The 22,912-nt window shown below is 43.0% G+C and overlaps 1 protein-coding gene across 4 annotated transcripts in view; it reads right to left on the reverse strand.

Annotated features, from left to right (window-relative positions):
• Positions 1 to 22,912, reverse strand: part of stab2 (stabilin 2) — a 75,244-nt gene that overhangs the window by 42,581 nt on the left and 9,751 nt on the right. For 2 of the 4 annotated variants that reach the window (XM_061959674.1, XM_061959673.1), the window contains exons 16-45: positions 22,666 to 22,719; positions 22,506 to 22,586; positions 22,190 to 22,342; positions 22,035 to 22,097; positions 21,853 to 21,954; positions 21,648 to 21,734; positions 18,620 to 18,731; positions 18,366 to 18,546; positions 18,207 to 18,300; positions 16,637 to 16,795; positions 16,473 to 16,568; positions 16,310 to 16,402; positions 16,188 to 16,235; positions 15,988 to 16,121; positions 15,603 to 15,705; positions 15,379 to 15,456; positions 15,230 to 15,319; positions 15,038 to 15,145; positions 14,769 to 14,900; positions 6,341 to 6,472; positions 6,211 to 6,273; positions 6,038 to 6,136; positions 5,769 to 5,964; positions 5,595 to 5,690; positions 5,448 to 5,502; positions 3,579 to 3,652; positions 3,363 to 3,488; positions 3,175 to 3,248; positions 3,029 to 3,100; positions 71 to 190 (exon numbers count right to left, since the gene is read on the reverse strand). In XM_061959674.1, the coding sequence (XP_061815658.1) occupies positions 71 to 190; positions 3,029 to 3,100; positions 3,175 to 3,248; positions 3,363 to 3,488; positions 3,579 to 3,652; positions 5,448 to 5,502; positions 5,595 to 5,690; positions 5,769 to 5,964; positions 6,038 to 6,136; positions 6,211 to 6,273; positions 6,341 to 6,472; positions 14,769 to 14,900; positions 15,038 to 15,145; positions 15,230 to 15,319; positions 15,379 to 15,456; positions 15,603 to 15,705; positions 15,988 to 16,121; positions 16,188 to 16,235; positions 16,310 to 16,402; positions 16,473 to 16,568; positions 16,637 to 16,795; positions 18,207 to 18,300; positions 18,366 to 18,546; positions 18,620 to 18,731; positions 21,648 to 21,734; positions 21,853 to 21,954; positions 22,035 to 22,097; positions 22,190 to 22,342; positions 22,506 to 22,586; positions 22,666 to 22,719 (3,075 nt within the window). Of the gene's footprint in view, positions 1 to 70; positions 191 to 3,028; positions 3,101 to 3,174; positions 3,249 to 3,362; positions 3,489 to 3,578; positions 3,653 to 5,447; positions 5,503 to 5,594; positions 5,691 to 5,768; positions 5,965 to 6,037; positions 6,137 to 6,210; positions 6,274 to 6,340; positions 6,473 to 14,768; positions 14,901 to 15,037; positions 15,146 to 15,229; positions 15,320 to 15,378; positions 15,457 to 15,602; positions 15,706 to 15,987; positions 16,236 to 16,309; positions 16,403 to 16,472; positions 16,569 to 16,636; positions 16,796 to 18,206; positions 18,301 to 18,365; positions 18,547 to 18,619; positions 18,732 to 21,647; positions 21,735 to 21,852; positions 21,955 to 22,034; positions 22,098 to 22,189; positions 22,343 to 22,505; positions 22,587 to 22,665; positions 22,720 to 22,912 lie in introns of all 4 variants that reach the window. The other 2 variants (XM_061959672.1, XM_061959671.1) reach the window with 1 other exon arrangement.

A 22,912-nucleotide genomic window follows, 5' to 3' on the forward strand; every position in this document is an offset into this window, starting at 1 on the left:
AGAGTCGCCGCTTCATTTAAGGAAGAAGGGGCTTTTAATTTGAAGTTGAGGCGACGGGGTGACCTCTCACCTTGCCGACGGTGCCTTTGCAGGTCAAACCATCGCCGATGAAGTTATTGGCACACGTGCACACGCGAACCCCGGGGCCTGTCATTTTACAGCTGGCGTACTGGTGACAGCCGCCATTTTTCTGCAAACACAAGCGTTGCCAACGACCGCGTGCCAAACTTTATCACCACGTTCCCACGTCATACTTGCCAACCTTGAAACCTCCGAATTCGGGAGATGGGGGTGCGGGGTTGAGGTGGGCGGGGTTTGGTGGTAGCGGGGGTGTATATTGTAGCATCCCGGAAGAGTTAGTGCTGCAAGGGGTTCTGGGCATTTGTTCTGTTGTGTTTATGTTGTGTTACGGTGCGGATGAATTTCTTTAATAAGAAAATTGAACTCATTAGAAAGGAGATTAAAGATAACGCATCCCAGCTACAACTGGGTTCTATGAACACAGATACAACTGTATCTACGACGGATACCGCAATACAAAATAGTCTCTCTCTTTTTGATGAAATAACATTAGAGGAACTATTACAGCGTGTAAGTGGGATAAAACAAACAACATGTTTACTTGACCCACTTCCTGGGAAACTTATCAAGGAGCTTTTTGTATTATTAGGTCCATCAGTGCTAAATATTATAAACGTATCACTTTCCTCTGGCACTGTTCCCCTAGCATTCAAGAAAGCGGTTATTCATCCTCTGCTCAAAAGACCTAACCTTGATCCTGACCTCATGGTAAACTACCGACCGGTGTCCCACCTTCCCTTTATTTCGAAAATTCTCGAAAAAATTGTCGCACAGCAGCTAAATGAACACTTAGTGTCTAACAATCTCTGTGAACCTTTTCAATCCGGTTTCAGGGCAAATCACTCTATGGAGACAGCCCTCGCAAAAATGACTAATGATCTACTGCTAACGATGGATTCTGATGCGTCATCTATGTTGCTGCTTCTTGATCTTAGCGCTGCTTTCGATACCGTCGATCATAATATTTTATTAGAGCGTATCAAAACACGTATTGGTATGTCAGACTTAGCTTTGTCGTGGTTTAACTCTTATCTTACTGACAGGATGCAATGCGTCTCCCATAATAATGTGACCTCGGACTATGTTAAGGTAACGTGCGGAGTTCCTCAGGGTTCGGTTCTTGGCCCTGCACTCTTTAGTATTTACATGCTGCCGCTAGGCGACATCATACGCAAATACGGTGTTAGCTTTCACTGTTATGCTGATGACACCCAACTCTACATGCCCCTAAAGCTGACCAACACGCCGGATTGTAGTCAGCTGGAGGCGTGTCTTAATGAAATTAAACAAAGGATGTCCGCTAACTTCTTGCAACTCAACGCCAAGAAAACGGAAATGCTGATTATCGGTCCTGCTAAACACCGACATTTATTTAATAATACCACCTTAACATTTGACAACCAAACAATTACACAAGGCGAATCAGTAAAGAATCTGGGTATTATCTTCGACCCAACTCTCTCGTTTGAATCACACATTAAGAGTGTTACTAAAACGGCCTTCTTTCATCTCCGTAATATCGCTAAAATTCGTTCTATTTTATCCACTAGCGACGCTGAGATCATTATTCATGCGTTCGTTACGTCTCGTCTCGACTACTGTAACGTATTATTTTCGGGTCTCCCTATGTCTAGCATTAAAAAATTACAGTTGGTACAAAATGCGGCTGCTAGACTTTTGACAAGAACAAGAAAGTTTGATCATATTACGCCTATACTGGCTCACCTGCACTGGCTTCCTGTGCACTTAAGATGTGACTTTAAGGTTTTACTACTTACGTATAAAATACTACACGGTCTAGCTCCAGCCTATCTTGTCGATTGCATTGTACCATATGTCCCGGCAAGAAATCTGCGTTCAAAGAACTCCGGCTTATTAGTGATTCCCAGAGCCCAAAAAAAGTCTGCGGGCTATAGAGCGTTTTCTATTCGGGCTCCAGTACTATGGAATGCCCTCCCGGTAACAATTAGAGATGCTACCTCAGTAGAAGCATTTAAGTCCCATCTTAAAACTCATTTGTATACTCTAGCCTTTAAATAGCCCCCCTGTTAGACCAGTTGATCTGCCGTTTCTTTTCTTTTCTCCTCTGCTCCCCTTTTCCTTGAGGGGGGGGGGGGCACAGGTCCGGTGGCCATGGATGAAGTGCTGGCTGTCCAGAGTCGGGACCCGGGGTGGACCGCTCGCCTGTGCATCGGCTGGGAACATCTCTGCGCTGCTGACCCGTCTCCGCTCGGGATGGTGTCCTGCTGGCCCCACTATGGACTGGACTCTTACTATTATGTTGGATCCACTATGGACTGGACTCTCACAATATTATGTCAGACGCACTCGACATCCATTGCTTTCGGTCTCCCCTAGAGGGGGGGGGGTTACCCACATATGCGGTCCTCTCCAAGGTTTCTCATAGTCATTCACATCGACGTCCCACTGGGGTGAGTTTTTCCTTGCCCGTATGTGGGCTTTGTACCGAGGATGTCGTTGTGGCTTGTGCAGCCCTTTGAGACACTTGTGATTCAGGGCTATATAAATAAAGATTGATTGATTGATTGATGTTCTCCCGAAATGTGTTTGTCATTCTTGTTTGGTGTGGGTTCACAGTGTGGCGCATATTTGTAACAGTGTTAAAGTTGTTTATACGGCCACCCTCAGTGTGACCTGTATGGCTGTTGATCAAGTATGCTTTGCATTCAGTTATGAGTGCGTAAAAGCCGCATATATTATGTGACTGGGCCGGCACGCTGTTTGTATGGAGGAAAAGCGGACGTGACGACAGGTTGTAGAGGATGCTAAAGGCAGTGCCATTAAGGCACGCCCCCAATATTGTTGTCCAGGTGGAAATCGGGACTAATTCGGGAGAATGGTTGCCCTGGGTGATTTTTGGGAAGGGCACTGAAATTCGGGAGTGTCCCAGGAAAATCGTGAGGCTTGGCAAGTATGTCCCACGTACCTTTTGACACAAGTTGACCGCCGTGCAGCTGCGTCCGTCTCCTGCGTAGCCGTCCATGCAGCGGCAAGACGTCTGACAGGTTGACCACAGCCACAGTAAAAACACGCAAACATGAACACGCAACGCCGAATAAAAAGACACTTTACTTTGTTTGGGCCCGTGTGCACACAATCAGCGTTGGCATGGCAACCACCGTTTTCTTCCAGGCACGGATTGATCCCTGCAAATCACACAACTTTTTTTTAGACATCGCAGCTCTGTGTTGCTCCTAAAAAGACAATTGAATGAATGAATAAATGAATGAATGAATGGAGTGGTTATTTTGTTCACTGACCTATACAAACCAGTCCATCGCCAGTGTAGCCTTGGTTACACACACACGTACGTTGGCCGGGTCGAGTTCGTTTACAAACCGCAAACAAACTGCAGCCACCGTTATCTTGCACACACGCATCTTTTGCTACACACACACAAACGCATAAATGTTCGTCAGTAAAGTATAAATATATAAAATAAATAAAATAAGCAGCAGTCGTTTGCTAGTGTTTACCTTGACAGAAAGTTCCATTTCCCTGAAAGCCGGCGGCACACACACATTCTGATCCAGACGGTCGGACCACACAACTATCAGAGTGTGAGATTGTGTGTTACAGACTTAGTTACAGTATAATGTGTTTTAAAGATATTGTTACAGTGTGTGTTACTCTGTATTTGTGTGTTACAGTTTGTGTTACACACTGTGCTACAGTTTTTGTTGCAGTTTGCTACAATGTGTGTTAAGGAGAAAGTTACATTGTGTCTGTGTTTGAATGTGTGACAGTGTGTGTTTGAGAGTGTCTTAATGTGTGTGTGTGTCTGTCTGCCTGTGTGAGACACAGTGTTACAGAGTATGTGACAGTGATGTGTTACAATGTGACGTGTGTGTTATAGTGTTACAGTGTGTGTGACAGTGTAACACATTTTTTGTCGTCCATCATTCTGTTTTTGTTGACTTTGTAGCCAGTTCAGTTGAAGTTTCGTTCTGCATAGCCTTCCCTACGCTTCAATGCCTTTTCTTAGAGGCACTCACCTTTTGTTTATTTTTGGTTTAAGCATTAGACACCTTTTTACCTGCAGCCAGCCTCCAGCTGTTTGCAACATCTACAAAGCAATTAGCTACCGGCTGCCACCTACTGGTATGGAAGAGTATTACACGGTTACTCTGCCGAGCTCAACAACAACACATCATTTGCAGACTATAATTACTGGTTTGCAAAAAAATATTTTTAACCCAAATAGGTGTAATTACATAATCTCCCACGCAGGGCCGGCCCGTGGCATAGGCCGTATAGGCAAATGCTAAGGGCGCCGTCCAACAGGGGGCGCCACGCCAGTGCCACAAATGTTGGAGAAAAAAAAAAAAAAGTTGGTACTATTATTTCTAAATACAAAAAATAATCCCACGTTAATTAAAATGCGAAGTAAAGCCTATATAATAGAAATATTATTTGTTACAACATTACGCCCCCCCCGCACGCTGCGCCCCCTCCCTTCCCGTATCATGACTCTTTTTGGACGTCACCACATCAAAAAATCAACACAAGATGTCAAAACGGCCAAAACTGTCAGGTGCCCAGGGAAGAAAAAAGAGAAAAGAAGAGGAGGAGAAACGAGAAAAAGACAGAGGTAACAGGTAGGTAACGTTAGCCTACATGAAATTATTTGTCTGTTACAGAATGTGATAGTGACCTGGCTTTTTAGCATTAAGCTAATGTTACGGCAATTGCTAATCAATAAATAGCTAGTTCTGTTTTAACGTCGGGTTAATATTGTGGAGGGGGCTAAATTGTTATGGAAAATAATAATGTAACGTTAGGTAATTACAGTACTCCCACCTTACATTCCTCAGGGACATTTGTATTAGATCTTTTAAGCAGGTGTTTTTTGTTTACATTGTTATTGCCTTCTGGTTAGCTAATGTTTGCCCTGCAGGTAATAGTCACTTTTCCACCCCTTTATATATTAGGTATAGTTGTAAGCCTAGTTGTTAAAGTGCACATCATTAATGTTAATTAAGCAATATGTATGTAAAAAATATTGTATTTCATATATTCATTTTTTAATTTTTTGCATTCATTTATTTATTCATATTTTTTTTTATCTTGTTAACTATTCTGATTGTTAATTTGCTTTCTTTAAGTAAAAAAAAAGGTCAAAGACAAAGCTATTCGGTTTCTTGTGAGTATATACACTTCACTGCCGATGTGGGGGGGGCGCCACCTAAAATCTTGCCTAGGGCGCCAGATTGGTTAGGGCCGGGCCTGCTCCCACGGCACACTAGTGTGCCACGGCACAGTGGTTGAAAAACACTGAATTACAGTGTGTGTCGTTACAGGAGGTCCTTCATTGTCCCCTTTTTAACGCGAGAATGTGGACTCACTTGGCGCTGGTGTGACACAAGACGGAACCACAAAGCTCTTCTGTGGACAAAATCTCTGAAATCATAAAACATGTTGGATTTTTTTTTTTTACTTTGAAAACAGTATCATTACTTATTGCCACTTTATTTTGCAAATTGATTTCCTACCTTCGGCACACAGGACACCCCGCCAGCCGGGGTCGCACTCACACGTCCCATCGCCCTTTGGCCCGTCGTTACAGTGGCCATTTTGACAGCGGCACACTGCGGAAGAAAACACGTTGTGGTCACATTGTTGTCGTAAGCGGTGATTTGCGTCGTGTCCGTCCGTGTCAGAGTCACCCTGGTCGCAGTGGACGCCGTATTTCCCGCCTTGGCACATCTCACAAGCCGTTCCCAAAAAGCCTTCGTTGCAGTGACACAGTCCGGTTCCGTTGATTCCGTCCGAACAAACGCCATTTCCGAAGCAGGGCTGACCTTTGACTCCAGGACAGGGCTCGCAGTGCGGGCCGTAAAATCCTCCGCAACACGCGTGCGCCTGAAAAACAGCAAGTCAGCAAAACTTTGCGTGCGCCGACTGCTTGCAGAACCCAACTTGAGGCGGGACTTACGATTTGTGTTTTTAAGCACATGGCGCGACAACCGATGGTGAACAGTCGCTCGCCCTCGAAGGAGCGTGTGAACATGCACTTCTTCCTCTTGGACTTTGTCTGCAACACAACATGTTTGCAAACATGAAAGTCCACTTGGTGCCGTGACAAAAGTCCAAACATCCGAGGCTCACGTCTGGAGTGCTGTCAGACGGACAAACGTCCCCGCGTGGGAAGAGACAGTCCACACAGGAACCCTACACAGAACACACCAGAACATCTCAAGCCTTCAAAAGACAAATGTTGTCAAGGTGACGGCTTTACCTTCACTTTGAGCTGTCGGGCTTCGTCGCATCGGTTCCGCTCGACTGTCAGAACCGCCGAGAGGATGTGAACGACTCCGTTATTCCCGCTCAGGATGTTTGATGTGTTGATGGGAGCTTCGTTGACAAACAGCTGCAGGAAGTACATTTATTTGTCCTTCACATTAAGACAGCACAGCAAGAAAGAACGTTTGAAATGAATAACAAAATAAAATTAGCTTTTTTTTACCACAACAGAGCTGGAAATACCTGAATACTCATCACGCTGCCCGCGTGCCGTCTCCATTACGATCGTAATTTGTAATTCGCCACGTAGCGGTATGCCATAATGAAGGGTTCATTTTGGAAAACTTCCTGGTATCCTTGGTAACATCTTGGTCGCCTAATATCCTGGATAACCTCCTGATAACCTGGTTAACGTCCTAGTAGCTTGGCTAACTTTCTGGTAGTCTGACTAACTCATACTTGCCAACCTTGAGACCTCCGATTTCGGGAAGTGGGGGTGGGGTGGGGTGTGTGGTTGGGGGCGTGGTTAAGAGGGGAGGAGTATATTTACAGCTAGAATTCACCAAGTCAAGTATTTCATATATATATAAGAAATACTTGACTTTCAGTGAATTGTAGCTATAAATATATATTTATTTTATTATATATATATATATATATATATATATATATATATATATATATATATATATATATATATATATATATATATATATATATATATTAACTCAACAATGAGTAGATGAGTGTTGTGTGTGTGTATGTGTGTAAATAAATGAACACTGAAATTCAAGTATTTCTCTTATATATATATATATATATATATATATATATATATATATATATATATATATATATATATATATATATAAGAGAAATACTTATTTTATTTATTTATTTATAATTTCTATATATATATATATATATAAGAGAAATACTTGAATTTCAGTGTTCATTTATTTACGCACATACACACACACAACACTCATCTACTCATTGTTGAGTTAAGGGTTGAATTGTCCATACTTGTTCTATTCTCTGTCACTATTTTTCTAACCATGCTGAACACCCTCTCTGATGATGCATTCTGCTTCGTCTCCTTGTTGAGTGCGCAGTTGTGCACTGCACTCTCTAAATGCCCTAGATGTTCATATGCATGTACAGTAGATGGCAGTATTGTCCTGTTTAAGAGTGTCACAACATTGCTGTTTACGGCAGACGAACTGCTTTACGGTAGAAGAAAACGTGACTGCTGTTGTTGTGTGTTGTTGCCGCGCTGGGAGGACGTTAATGAAACTGCCTAACAATAAACCCACATAAGAAACCAAGAACTCGCCCTCCATCATTCTACAGTTATAACGTGATTGGGCAGGCACGCTGTTTATATTGTGGGAAAGCGGACTCAGGTCCGCATGGAGCTGGAGGGGGCGTGAATTCCGGGAGATTTTCGGGAGAAAATTTGTCCCGGGAGGTTTTCGGGAGAGGCGCTGAATTTTGGGAGTCTCCCGGAAAATCCGGGAGGGTTGGCAAGTATGGACTAACTTGGAGATATCCCGGTAACCCCGGATTTTCAAATTAATCACGATTAGAGATGTCCGATAATATCTGCCTGCCGATATTATCGGCCGATAAATGCGTTAAAATATAATATCGGAAATTATCGGTATCGGTTATTTTATTATCGGTATCGTTTTTTTTTGTTTTTTTTTATTAAATCAACATAAAAAACACAAGATACACTTACAATTGGGCACCAACCCAAAAAACCTCCCTCCCCCATTTACACTCATTCACACTCACACAAAAGGGTTGTTTCTGTCTGTTATTAATATTCTGGTTCCTACATTATATATCAATATATATCAATACAGCCTGCAAGGGATACAGTCCGTAAGCACACATGATTGTGCGTGCTGCTGGTCCACTAATAGTACTAACCTTTAACAGCTAATTTTACTCATTTTCATTCATTACTAGTTTCTATGTAGCTGTTTTTATATTGTTTTACTTTCTTTTTTATTCAAGAAAATGTTTTTAATTTATTTATCTTATATTATTATTATTTTAAAAAAGTACCTTATCTTCACCATACCTGGTTGTCCAAATTAGGCATAATAATGTTTTAATTTCACGACTGCATATATCGGTTGATATCGGTATCGGTAATTAAAGAGTTGGACAATATCGGAATATCGGATATCGGCAAAAAGCCATTATCGGACATGCCTAATCACGATTCTTATTTGTAACAATTCCTAATCGATTAGAAAAAAATCCAAAATGTATTTATTTTAAATTACCCTGTCCAGGCACTCGGGCAAATCATATTGTTGATGCAGATGCCCATATCTGCTGTACAGATTTACTTTATCAAAGAGAAGTGTGGGATACTTTGCTTGTTGCCTTATTTGTAATTAACATTAATAAATGTTTTAATAGAATTTTACTAAACAAAACCAGTTTTCTTCGAAGTACTTTAGAGATTTATCAGAACTGTGTCTATTTTTTGGTGAGTGTAGTTAATCAGAGAACTGGCACCCAATGTTATTTTAAAAAAGTATTGATTTTGAATAGAGAATTGTTTTGAATCGAGAATCCATTCTGAATCTAATTGTTACCCCCAAGAATCGAATCGTGTGGTGCCCAAAGATTCACAGCCCTACTAAGTTAGACTGACCATACGTCCTCTTTTCCCCGGACATGTCCTCTTTTGCGGGGCGGGGTTTCTTAAATGCCTCAAATGTCCGGCATTTTGAGTCAGGGTTGCGTGTATTTTCAATGTACGTCCAAGGTTAAGAAGGGGTTAAAAACAAAACAAATTTTGAAGGTGTGCGCATGCAGCAGCATTCGTGAAGGAAGGGGCAGAGACAGAAAGGGAGAGGATTGATTGACATACTTGCCAACCCTCCCGATTTTCCCGGGAGACTCCTAAATTTCGGTGCCCCTCCCGAAAATCTGCCGGGGCAACCATTCTCCCGAATTTCTCCCGATTTCCACCCAGCCAACAATTTGGGGGCGTGATAGCTACGGCTTTTGTCACGCGCAAGTCAATGCATGCATACTTGGTCAACAGTCATTCAGGTCACACCGAGGGTGGCCGTATAAACAACTTTTACACTGTTACAAATATGCGCCACACTGTGAACCCACACCAAACAAGAATAACAAACACATTTCGGGAGAACATCCGCACCGTAACACAACATAAACACAACAGAACAAATACCCAGAACCCCTTGCAACACTAACTCTTCCTGGACGCTACAATATACACCCCCCGCTTTTTTTTTTTTTACCATTTGCGGCCCACAGCTAATGTTTTAAAGGCCTTCGGCACATTCTAAAAATACTATTAAAGTAAACAAAAACATAACAAAAGTGAAATAAAAAAGCTTAAAGGTGAAATGTAATTTAGAACAAGTTGCAATGTTGAGTAATAAAACAAAGATGGGTTTTTTTCTTTCAAACTGTCATTGCTCAAAACATAATATTGAATCAAAATCAATGTTATTATGAATTATTGATCTATCCAAGGTTCCGATTATGTTACATCAAATATTCCACTTTGAAAAATATTTTTGGTGGAAGATTTTGCATATTTTGTGTGTTTGCCATAAAAAAACATAGTTTAGTTTGACAAAAAAGGGCGGGAAAAAAACAAAAAAACAACAACATAAAAAAACTAAAACATTTTTGAAATGAGGACTAGATCTGAAGTTGATGTAGACTCCAGAGATTTAAGCGTTAAATATAAAATGTATGTATGCCCTGGCACACCATTATCATCATTTCATGACCGAAGCAAAACACTTTTTACACTTTTATACTGAAATAAGTACACCTACAACTTATTAAATAAAAACATAGAAAAAACTACCAGCAGCGGTAAAGTTTAGACCCATGAAGGAAATGGGAAAGTGAATGAATGTTTATAACTGAATACATTTACATATGCAAAAATGTGTCTTTTTTTTTTAAATTATTTATTTTAATGAATTAAGTAACGTTTTTAACAACCTTTTTCCAAAACACAATATAGAATGTGAGATATAACAGGACAATGCATACGTTTATCATTTGTTTTCAAAACACTTACAAAAAAGTGGGACCCCAAAAATCTACTGTGGGACCCCATTTGTATGACTTGATGGGGTCCCTGGGACCCCATTTTGAAAATTCCTAGCGCCAACACTGCTGTCAACAGAGGAGAAAAAATGCTTTATTTAAATAAATATATTATTTATAAAGCAAGTTCGAGTATCATTGGCAAATTTTCACCTAGTCTCGGCCTTGGCGTGCTGGGATTTCAGAATATGGTCAGTCTGTACTAAGTAACATCATCCTGCTAGCCTATGTAACTTCCTAGTAGCTTAGGTAACATCCTGGTAGCAAAGCTAACTTTCTGGTAGCCTGGCTAACTTTCTGGTAGCCTTGTAATATCCCGATAGCCTAGGTAACTTCTAAGTTGCCTGACATTCTAGGAGCCTGGCTAACATCCTGGTAACCAGGGCCGGCCCGTGGCATAGGCCGTATAGGCAAATGCTAAGGGCGCCGTCCATCAGGGGGCGCCACGCCAGTGCCAAATGTTGGAGAAAAAAAAAAAAGAAAAAAAAAAAGTTGGTACTATTATTTCTAAATACAAAAAATAATCCCACGTTAATTAAAATGCAAAGTAAAGCCTATTTAATAGAAATATTATTTGTTACAACATTACGACCCCCCCCCCCTCCCGCGCACGGTGCGCCCCCTCCCTTCCCGTATCATGACTCTTTTTGGACGTCACCACATCAAAAAATCAACACAAGATGACAAAACGGTCAAAACTGTCAGGTGCCAAGGGAAGAAAAAAGAGAAAAGAAGAGGAGGAGAAACGAGAAAAGACAGAGGTAGCAGGTAGGTAACGTTAGCCTACATGAAATTATTTGTCTGTTACAGAATGTGATAGTAACCTGGCTTTTTAGCATTAAGCTAATGCTACATGATTCGGCAATTGCTAATCAATAAATAGCTAGTTCTGTTTTAACGTCGGGTTAATATTGTGGAGGGGGCTAAATTGTTATGGAAAATAATAATGTAACGTTAGGTAATTACAGTACTCCCACCTTACATTCCTCAGGGACATTTGTATTAGATCTTTTAAGCAGGTGTTTTTTGTTTACATTGTTATTGCCTTCTGGTTAGCTAATGTTTGCCCTGCAGGTAATAGTCACTTTTCCACCCCTTTATATATTAGGTATAGTTGTAAGTAAAAAAAAAAAAGGTCAAAGACAAAGCTATTCAGTTTCTTGTGAGTATATACACTTCACTGCCGATGTGGGGGGGCGCCACCTAAAATCTTGCCTAGGGCGCCAGATTGGTTAGGACCGGGCCTGCTGGTAACCTAGGTAACTTACTAGTAGTCTGGCATCCTTGTAGCCTGGATGACATCCTAGTAGCCTGGCTAACTTCCTGGTAGCCTGGCTAAGTTCCTGGTAGCCCAGCTAACATCTTGGTAGCCTAGATAACTTCCTAGGAGCCTAAGTAACTTCCTCATAGCCTAGATAACATCCTTGTAGCCTGGATGACTTCCTGGTAGCTTGGCTAACTTACTGGTAGCCCAGGTAACATATTGGTAGCCTGGTTAGCCAAGGCAATTTCCTGGTAGCCTAGGTAATACCTTGTTTGCCTAGATAACATTCTAGTAGCCTAAGTAACTTCCTCATAGCCTAGGTCAGGGGTCGACAACCCGCGGCTCTAGAGCCGTATGCGGCTCTTTAGCGCCGCCCTAGTGGCTCTCTGGAGCTTTTTCAAAAATGTATGAAAAATGTAAAAAGTTGAGGGGAAAATATTTTTTGTGTTGTTTTAATATGGTTTCTGTAGGAGGACAAACATGACACAAACCTCCCTAATTGTTATAAAGCACACTGTTTATATTACACATGCTTTACTGATTCCAGTATTTGGCGAGCGCCGTTTTGTCCTACTAATTTTGGCGGTCCTTGAACTCACCGTAGTTTGTTTACATGTGTAACTTTCTGCGACTTCCACGGACGTGTTTTATGCGACTTCCTTTTCTGTCTCATTTTGTCCACCAAACTTTGAACATTGTGCATGAATCCACAAAGGTGAGTTTTGTTGATGTTATTGACGTGTGGAGTGCTAATCAGACATATTTGGTCACTGCATGACTGCAAGCTAATCGATGCTAACATGCTATTTAGGCTAGCTATATGTACATATTGCATCATTATACCTCATTTGTAGCTATAATTGAGCTCATTTAGTTTCCTTTAAGTCATCTTAATTCAATTTATATCTCATGACACACTATCTGTATGTAATATGGCTTTTATTTTTTTGCGGCTCCAGACAGATTTGTTTTTGTATTTTTGGTCCAATATGGCTCTTTCAACATTTTGGGTTGCCGACCCCTGGCCTAGGTAATACCTGGTAGCCTAGATAACATTCTAGAAGCCTAAGTAACTTCCTCATAGCCTAGGTAACATCCTTGTAGTAGGGATGTCCCGATCCAGGTTTTTGCACTTCCGATCCGATACCGATATTGTTTTTGCATTTACGATCCGATACCGATACTGACCGATACCGATACTGACCGATACTGGCCTATCCGAGCATGTATTAAAGTTTAAAGTTATTTAGCCTACTTAGTTGTCAGAATCATGTTGAAAAGGGTTTTAGTACTCTTGATAACAACTAGCCAGCTGAATTAGGGGAGTTTGAATAATACACAATGGTTGGTAACAAGAAACTGACCTGTTTATTCAAGGATAAACACAAAATAGACAAAATTATACATGACAAACAGAAATGGCATCATTGAACTAGGGTTGGGCGATATGGCCTTTTTTTAATATTGCGATATTTTAAGGCCATATTGCGATACACAATATATATCTCGATATTTTGCCTTAGCCTTGAATGAACACTTTATGCATATAGTCACAGCAGTATGATGATTCTATGTGTTTTGATTGATTGATTGAGACTTTTATTAGTAGGTTGCACAGTGAAGTACATATTCCGTACAATTGACCACTAAATGGTAACACCCCAATAAGTTTTTCAACTTGTTTAAGTCGGGGTCCACTTAAATTGATTCATGATACAGATATATACTATCAGATATATACTATCATCATAATACAGTCATCACACAAGATAATCACATTGAATTATTTACATTATTTATAATCCAGGGTGTGGAGGGGGGCGCCGGATGTAAGTGTCAAAAAGACAGCCAAAAGAGTTTGATATGAGAATAAATCTAAAGTTAAAATATAGGGTAGAAATGCACCCATTTGCAGGAAATGTAGTCTTGATTTTCAAAATGTTCTTTCAAGGCTTGCATGTCTACATTAAAACATTCTTCTTCATACTGCATTAATATATGCTACTTTTAAACTTTCATGCAGAGAAGGAAATCACAACTAAAAAAATCACTAATTTTTTCATACGGTGTTGATGTGGAAATTTTTGCCATTTTGATGGTGTGGAGTCTGGACGTGTGGCACCGAATGGAGATAAGCGTCTCGACAGACGTTACAATATTTGAACAATGATGACGAAAACTGTTGTCTCTGTCGTGTCCGTGTGTCGAAAATTGTTATGCGCTTATTTTTTTATTTGATTTTGTGCGTGGCATAGATTTGCCGTGCGCAGAGGACGTTTGAGCAGGCGCGCACCTTAGCGGCTGCGCTAGCATCACAGCTAACTTTAGCCATGCCGCTACCTCGCTCTCTGCTGGGAGAGGACGTATACGTATGTGACGTATGACGTGACAGTATGTGACGTGTGTAAGAAGGTGCGCTCGCTGTCTGTGAGAGGGAGACACAGGAAAGAGTGAGAAGAGCCTGTCGTGTAATGCCAGCAGCTAAAAGCAACTGCGTGAGAATTGTGGATGTGTTGAAGGTGTGCTGGAAAATGCGAAACGGAAATTACGGAGCAGCAAAAAAGTGGAATGTATTATTTAAATAGGTGCGTTGGAAAACACGGACCGGAGGTTTTTTTTAAACTGGATCTGGATCGGCATTTTCCCATGCCTTGCCGATACGCAATTTTTTGCAAATATCGGCAGCCAATCAGATCCAAATATCGGATCGGGACATCCCTACCTTGTAGCCTGGCTAACATCCTGGTAGCCGAGGCAACTTCCTGGTAATTAATTTCCTGATAGCCTGGCTACTTGTAGCATCTGTGCTTTTGGAAAACAGATACGGTTTTGAACCAAAAAGAATGTTCTAAACTTTAAAAAATTAATAATGAACAAATTTAACGTTAACAGACCTCGCTAATACGACCTCCCAAGTTAGTTGGTAAGTCATTTGACTTCAGTAGGATGTGTGAAAGGTTAAGATGCATTACACCTCCGAGCAGTAGCTCTGTGACACATGGCTTGTGTTACCATGGCAACAGGTAAGACTGACCTTTCCGTCTCGAGGGAAGAAGCCCAGTTGGAAGCGGAATCCAAGCATGGTTTGTTTGTACCCGCCAACCTGCAGGTCGGTCTTCAGCAGACGCTCCGACGCCACCAAGTGGTAACGAGTCATATTGATGTCCTGTAGACAGCGTGAGAAATAATAAACAACTTAATGAATAAAGTGCTAAAATAAATAATACACAACACATAATTCAGATGCATGATTCTCGAGAACTCGGTCTAGTTTGTCATGAACAGAACTGTTATTTTACGTACCAGTGCCATGGCAGCCATTTTGTCAAGGTACTCTTTGATGGCGGCGTCTGTAGGAGCGAAGATTGTGAACTCGCCGGCCTGCTCTATCTCGTCTATCAGATCGTATTCCTGGACAGGAAAACGAGGACACAACGTGAGTTGAACCCACCGCGTATCAAAGACTACCACGCCAGGAGGCTGTCGAGTTCGTACGATTAGATAGGACGTGAAGAGCGAAAGTTCCAATCGCTGTCGTAGCGTCGCCAGAAGGCCTTCGCTCAGCTTCCTGTCTGGAAGCAGAACCTGCAACAAAAATGTTCTCATTAAGCTGACGTTCAGTTCAGACGGAACATTAACAATACCTTGTTAAGCACGTGAATGATCCCATTGGTCGCAGCCAGGTCAGGTGTGGTGATGACAGCTCCGCCCACATACGTCATCTGACGAAACACGCATTACTTGATCAGACGAACAATCATTTCCTAAATCATCACTTCTTTCAAAGAGTTCTGTTCGCACGACCTACAACATTTTTGTTCGGAAATTCGTAAACGTTAACACTTGCGACTGGACGAGTGCAACTCACCTCCTGGCTTGTTGAAACAGGAAGTGGTGTGTTGAGAAGCGTGGTGATGGAGGAAGTGCTGCTGAGGCTGTTAAGTGGATGGACGCCGGCAATCATGTGATGTCTGCGAGCGACAAGTCAAACAAGTCACCACCGTCGTGAGACAGGTTAGTTTTACCCTACTGATGATGTGTTGTTGCAATAGTAATCCTGCTCAGTACGAGAGGAACCGCAGGTTCGGACATTTGGTACATGTGCTTGGCTGAGGAGCCAATGGGGCGAAGCCACCATCCGCGGGATTATGACTGAACGCCTCTAAGTCAGAATCCCGCCTTGCCGGAACGATACAATAGGTGCTGGGGTTGGTGCAGAACAGAGGAAACCCTAAGAGACTCATCGGACAGACCTGATGAGACTTGGCAGGTTTCCCCTCGCCATCCAGAACTTTTTGTCCTCTGGAGTCATTTTGGCAACCGCATCGGACGAAGGCAACAAGAGGGTGATGTTGTTCTCAGAGAGCGAACGACTTAGACCCGCCTCCTGGCATAAAGAAAGACGTGTCAGGCTGAGTCTATTTTCAGCTCGGGAGAAATTGAAGTCACTCACATTGGTCCACTTGGAGAAGTCGGAAGCTTCCGGGAGCATCGTCAGCTCCTGGAAACAGCCGGAAAACAACAATCGGTGCAAAGGTCAAACACGCAAATCATGCTATCGTTCTAATCTGTCACCTGCTGAATGCTGCCGTAACACAAGCGACCGTTACCCGCGTAGCCGTCATCACACACGCATGTCCACTCGGATGACCTCAGCTTGCAGCTGGCCTGAGGACAAAGGCGACCTAGGTCATGTGGCACCTCTAACAAAATCAACATTGGCTCTGGGTGGACTCACCAGGAAGTGACAACCGCCGCTCTGGCTGACACACTGATTGACACTTTCACACTCACGACCGTTTCCTAGGTAACCGCCTTTACATGTGCAGTCGTTCTGACAAATCACACCATTTAATTGTTGATATTTTCTTAACGACAACCAAGCTGCGTCCCCAAGGTTACCTGTCCAGGTCCCACATAGACGCAGGTGGCGTTGGGGTGGCAGCCACCGCGGTCATCAGCAAAACAGTTGTTGATTGGCTGACATTCGTCTTCATCTTTCTGCCATCCGGACAGACACTGGCAGGAGCGTGTGGCCGGGCCCGTCTTCACACACCTGGCCTGCAGGGGTCACAACAGCTGAGTTGCAATTAAAAGTACAAAACAACAAAAAACAGGAATTTGTGTTTTTAACGAGTCACAATAAGAACCGTTAAAGGGGAACATTATCACAATTTCAGAAGGGTTAAAACCATTAAAAATCAGTTCCCAGTGGCTTATTTTATTTTTCGAAGTTTTTTTCAAAATTTTACCCATCACGCAATATCCCTAAAAAAAGCTTCAAAGTGCCTGATTTTAACCATCGTTATATACACCCGTCCATTTTCCTGTGACGTCACATAGTGAAGCCAACACAAACAAACATGGCGCATACAACAGCAAGCTATAGCGACATTAACTCGGATTCAGACTCGGATTTCAGCGGCTTAAGCGATTCAACAGATTACGCATGTATTGAAACGGATGGTTGTAGTGTGGAGGCAGGTAGCGAAAACGAAATTGAAGAAGAAACTGAAGCTATTGAGCCATATCGGTTTGAACCGTATGCAAGCGAAACCGACGAAAACGACACGACAGCCAGCGACACGGGAGAAAGCGAGGACGAATTCGGCGATCGCCTTCTAACCAACGATTGGTATGTGTTTGTTTGGCATTAAAGGAAACTAACAACTATGAACTAGGTTTACAGCATATGAAATACATTTGGCAACAACATGCACGTTGAGAGTGCAGACAGCCCAATTTTCATTAATTAATATATTCTGTAGACATACCCTCATGTCAGCAGGCCAGGGAAGCTAGGGTCGATATTCTTCTCTTGATCATCTTCGGGACGGTGTGAGCCAAGACATCCAGGGGGTTTAGCTCGCTCGTCTGCGGGAACAAATTGCCGCCATTGCTTGCTGTGCTACCGAGGTCCTTTGTCCCTGAATTGCTCACACACTCCAGCAGATTCAATGGGGGTCTGGCGGCAGATTTCTTTTACTTTATCGTTGGAAATGCATCTGCTTTGAGTGTCGCAGGATATCCACATATTCTTGCCATCTCTGTCATAGCATAGCTTTCGTCGGTAAAGTGTGCGGAACAAACGTCCAATTTCTTGCCACTTTCGCATCTTTGGGCCACTGGTGCAACTTGAATCCGTCCCTGAATCCAACAACACACCGACGAGGCATGATGTCTCCAAGGTACGGAAAACAGTGGAAAAAACGGAAAATAACAGAGCTGATTTGACTCGGTGTTTGAGAAAATGGCGGATTGCTTCCCGATGTGACGCCACGTTGTGACGTCATCGCTCCGAGAGCGAATAATAGAAAGGCGTTTAATTTGCCAAAATTCACCCATTTAGAGTTCGGAAATCGGTTAAAAAAATATATGGTCTTTTTTCTGCAACATCAAGGTATATATTGACGCTTACATTGGTCTGGTGATAATGTTCCCCTTTAAAATATCAATCAAAGCCCCATCTTACATTGTCACTACAACCGCCTCGGAGTGGTGGAGCACACGGATCCGACTCCACACAAGTGATTCCATCGCCTTGGTATCCAGGTCGACAGACACACCTAAGATACAAAAGATAAGTGCTGCTGCATTGTGGGTAACGGAGAAAACTACGGGGCTCACGTACATTGGGGTGCCCTGGCTGAAGTCGCAGTCGGCGTGGGCGTGGCAGAACTGGGCCAGAGCTCCACACGGCGCCGTCCTGCGTTCACAGAAGCGACCCGTGAAACCCGAATGGCACGAGTCCGGCTTGCAGCGTCCGTCGGAGTCGGGTCGATTGTCGCACAGCCCGTGGATGCAAGGACACGCTGCGCAAACACACGTAAGCTGGCATCACCCCGACAACAAGCAAGAAGGATGCCGCTGAGGAACTCCACTCACTGGAGTCACAATCGGGTCCAAATTTGTTCAAGGATGCGCAAAACTGACAACGAGAGCCTCTGAGGTTTGACGGACAGCTGCATATGCCGTTTCCCTCAATGCCGTCGGAACACTGAAACAATCATGTCCACGTTACTGACCACACTTGGTAGCAGCCTTCTTTCTTAGTGCTGCTCAAAAGGAAAACTGCACTTTTTTTGTCCATTGCCTACAATCTCTAGTTGAGTCTAGAACACATGTCTTACCCTATTGAGTGTGTTCTAAAATTGTAAAGAGTGAAAAACTGTTAGTACGAGGCAGTAATGGTGATTCATCTATTCCGCCTCTACTGCGCTGTAGAAAAACATCCAAAAACGGTCAAAAAGGCACCTTGTTTACATGCGTGACCTGCACAATAACCAAAGGAAAGCAACATTGTTATTATAGGAGCTAACACTGAGGAACTATCGTAATTTCCGGGTTATACAGCGCACCCAAACATAAGCTGCACCCACCTATTTTTTCGATTCATTCAGTACAGGCCAAAAGTTTGGACACACCTTCTCATTCAATGCGTTTTCTTTATTTTCATGACTATTTACCCTGTAGATTGCCACTGAAAGCATCAAAACTATGAATGAACACATGTGGAGTTATGTACTAAACAAAAACAAAAAAAGGTGAAATAACTGAAAACATGTTTTATATTCTAGTTTCTTCAAAATAGCCACCCTTTGCTCTGATTACTGCTTTGCACACTCTTGGCATTATCTCTATGAGCTTCAAGAGGTAGTCACCTGAAATGGCTTTCACTTCACAGGTGTGCTTGAAGCTCATCGAGAGAATGCAGAGAGTGTACAAATGAGAAGGTGTGTCCAAACTTTTGGCTTGTACTGTACATATGTTGGTCGCACAAGTCTATAAGATGCAGGTGTACTCATGAAAAAAGTCAAATTAATATTAGATATATTAAAATATTTACACAGGCGCTTATGTTTATTCACACCAAATTTAACATGGCATAAAGTGGCTTACCAGAGAGGTCACTGAGAGCCGTCTTTGACCTTCTCCTCCTCCTGCACACAGAAAATGCTGAAGTTGTCTTCTTTGGCGCATGGTGGTCATTTTGGGGCCCGTTAATGGTGGTGGATTTATGTTCCTTGCGGCGGCTGTTGCCTTTTTTGATAAATATTATATGTTATCATGACATTACATACATACTTAAAGGCCTACTGAAATGTGATTTTCTTATTTAAACGGGGATAGCAGGTCCATTCTATGTGTCATACTTGATCATTTAGGATTTAGTAGAGAACATCGACGATAAAGTTCGCAACTTTTGGTCGCTGATAAAAAAGCCTTGCCTGTACCGGAAGTAGCAGACGAGTAGCGTGACGTCACAGGTTGTGGAGCTCCTCACATCCGCACATTGTTTACAATCATGGCCACCAGCAGCGAGACCGATTCGGACTGAGAAAGCGACGATTTCCCCATTAATTTGAGCGAGGATGAAAGATTCGTGGATGAGGAAAGTGAGAGTGAAGGACTAGAGGGCAGTGGGAGCGATTCAGATAGGGAAGATGCTGTGAGAGGCGGGTGGGACCTGATAGTCAGCTGGGAATGACTAAAACAGTAAATAAACACAAGACATATATATACTCTATTAGCCACAACACAACCAGGCTTATATTTAATATGCCACAAATTAATCCCGCATAACAAACACCTCCCCCCTCCCGTCCATATAACCCGCCAATACAACTAAAACACCTGCACAACACACTCAATCCCACAGCCCAAAGTACCGTTCACCTCCCCAAAGTTCATATAGCACATATATTTCCCCAAAGTCCCCAAAGTTACGTGCGTGACATGCACATAGCGGCACGCACGTACGGGCAAGCGATCAAATGTTTGGAAGCCGCAGCTGCATGCGTACTCACGGTACCGCATCTGCGCATCCAACTCAAAGTCCTCCTGGTAAGAGTCTCTGTTGTCCCAGTTCTCCACAGGCCAATGGTAAAGCTTGACTGTCATCTTTCGGGAATGTAAACAATGAAACACCGGCTGTGTTTGTGTTGCTGCAGCCGCCCGCAATACACCGCTTCCCACCTACAGCTTTCTTCTTTGCTCTCTCTATTGTTCATTGAACAAATTGCAAAAGATTCACCAACACAGATGTCCAGAATACTGTAGAATTTTGCGATGAAAACAGACGACTTAATAGCTGGCCCACATGCTGTCCCAAAATGTCCTCTACAATCCGTGACGTCACGCGCTGACGTCATCATACCGAGACGTTTTCAGCAGGATATGCCGCGCGAAATTTAAAATTGCACTTTAGTAAGCTAACCCGGCCGTATTGGCTTGTGGTGCAATGTTAAGATTTCATCATTGATATATAAACTATCGGACTGCGTGGTCGGTAGGCCTTTAAAGCATGTAAATAAAATGTTGTTGGAGGTTTTTCGAAGGGCTTTATAGGAGGTGTTAGTTATGATCTCACATGACAGTTTGGACTTCATTATTAGTTTCTGTATCATTACCTGTCTTTTATTTTTGTCGACCTCCACCACTTCCCTAGTCTGAGTGCTGGCTCCCTCACCAGCCCCTAATTGGCAACCAGGGACAGGTGTGTCTTGATTGCCAATCAGGGATGCCTTTTATGCTTATTTTGCTTTGTACCTTAGCGTACCATTGCGTTCCCCATAATTCCTGTGTATGGTTACCTTTTGTGCACTTTCCTGCTGCACTATTCCTGTTGCGCCTTCCCTAATAAAAGGGGTTTTCATCTGAACTTTGCCTGCTGTATTTGCATCCTGGGGTCCAGAACAAAAACAACAACCTGAGAAGGTGACAGGAACATTTGGTATCTCCAATACCTGCAGTGTTAGATGCTAACCTTTTACTGGCAGTTTTTCATGAACTAGATTAAAACGCACATAAAAGGGAAATACTTGTGTCTTAAAGGGATTGTGAACAATGGGACAGTTCCCAAAAAAGTGCAGTTTTCCTTTAAGTACCTCACACTTCTTCAAAAATGTCTCACCTGACCATGTCCTGAACATGGCACGTGGTGTCCTCCGGGACACGGCTTGCAGTCTGGACCGAAGAAGCCTTTACAGCAGACGGGAGTCTGAAACAGGTCGTATTATTCCACATACGTTAATGCATCGTTTGTACTCCTGTGACTGCAGCAGACGGATCGTTGCTGCTACTGTGAGGACACCACCCTAAGACAAAGCTTTGTATACCGTGACAGTGACATTGCAGCGTGGCGAGCATCCGGTCACCGGGAAACCCAACGGCGAGCCACCAAAGGAGAGACTGTAAAGACAACCGAAGACAGAGGAGCCCTGAACGAGCACAGAGAAAACAAAGATGAAGAATAAGAGCGGTAGTTTTGGCGGCGTGAAAGCAGAGTGTGACGTCTCACCGTGTAGACGCCGCCTGGCGAGCACTGTGACAGTATGACATTGGAGCAGCTCACACATGTGCCCTGAAACGACGCCGCACAGAAAAGGAAAGTCAGGTGATCCTAACAGGAGCTTTCACAGAACCACACAAAAGAAAAGTCTTGTTGCAAGTCACCATGGTGATCTTGGTCTCCGTGACGTCACACCTTTGAGGCAGCAGAGGCTCGATGGATGCCGGCATTAGAACCGTGTCAATCACGTACAGACGACCATTCTTCGCCTCCACATCGGCCTCCAACACGGCCGCCGTGTTCACCAACACCTGACCCTGACAATTCACCAGCACAACTCAGTCCATGTGTCGATAACCAGCCATCAACAATCAGCAAGAAGCAATCGTTCCATTGAAAATGTCAATATCAGTTGACAGTTTGATTTTTCCCATGAGTGATCAATAATCAATACAAGCAACCGATCCACTCCAAACTCACGTTTTGGGTGACGTTGATGCTCAGCACCTGATTGGCCATCGTGACAAGTCGAGGGCCGGACACGGCGTTGAAGACATCCAACTTGCGGGACAAACATGAGTCATTGTTCATGCACGTGATCAATTATCAAAGAGTGAAAGATTGTCAGGTGGAGTCTTACCTGCGTGGACGCCACAAAGTGATTCCTTAGAAGCTCCAACCGCTTTGTAGCGCCCTGAGAGTGAAGCAAAGATCCCTGCAGATGTCATTCTCCACGAGTCAAAGACATTTTAGCACAGCAGAACCTGTTTATGTCAAAACCCCTCGGAGTCGGTAACTGATGTCGACATAAGTGGTTGTTTACTTAACCGAAAATTAAATTAGTTTGTTTACAATATTAAAAGGACTTTTGTTGAAAGGTTTTTCTC

The sequence above is a fragment of the Nerophis lumbriciformis genome, linkage group LG05 (genome assembly GCF_033978685.3).
Source record: "Nerophis lumbriciformis linkage group LG05, RoL_Nlum_v2.1, whole genome shotgun sequence".
NCBI classification, from domain to species: domain Eukaryota; kingdom Metazoa; phylum Chordata; class Actinopteri; order Syngnathiformes; family Syngnathidae; genus Nerophis; species Nerophis lumbriciformis.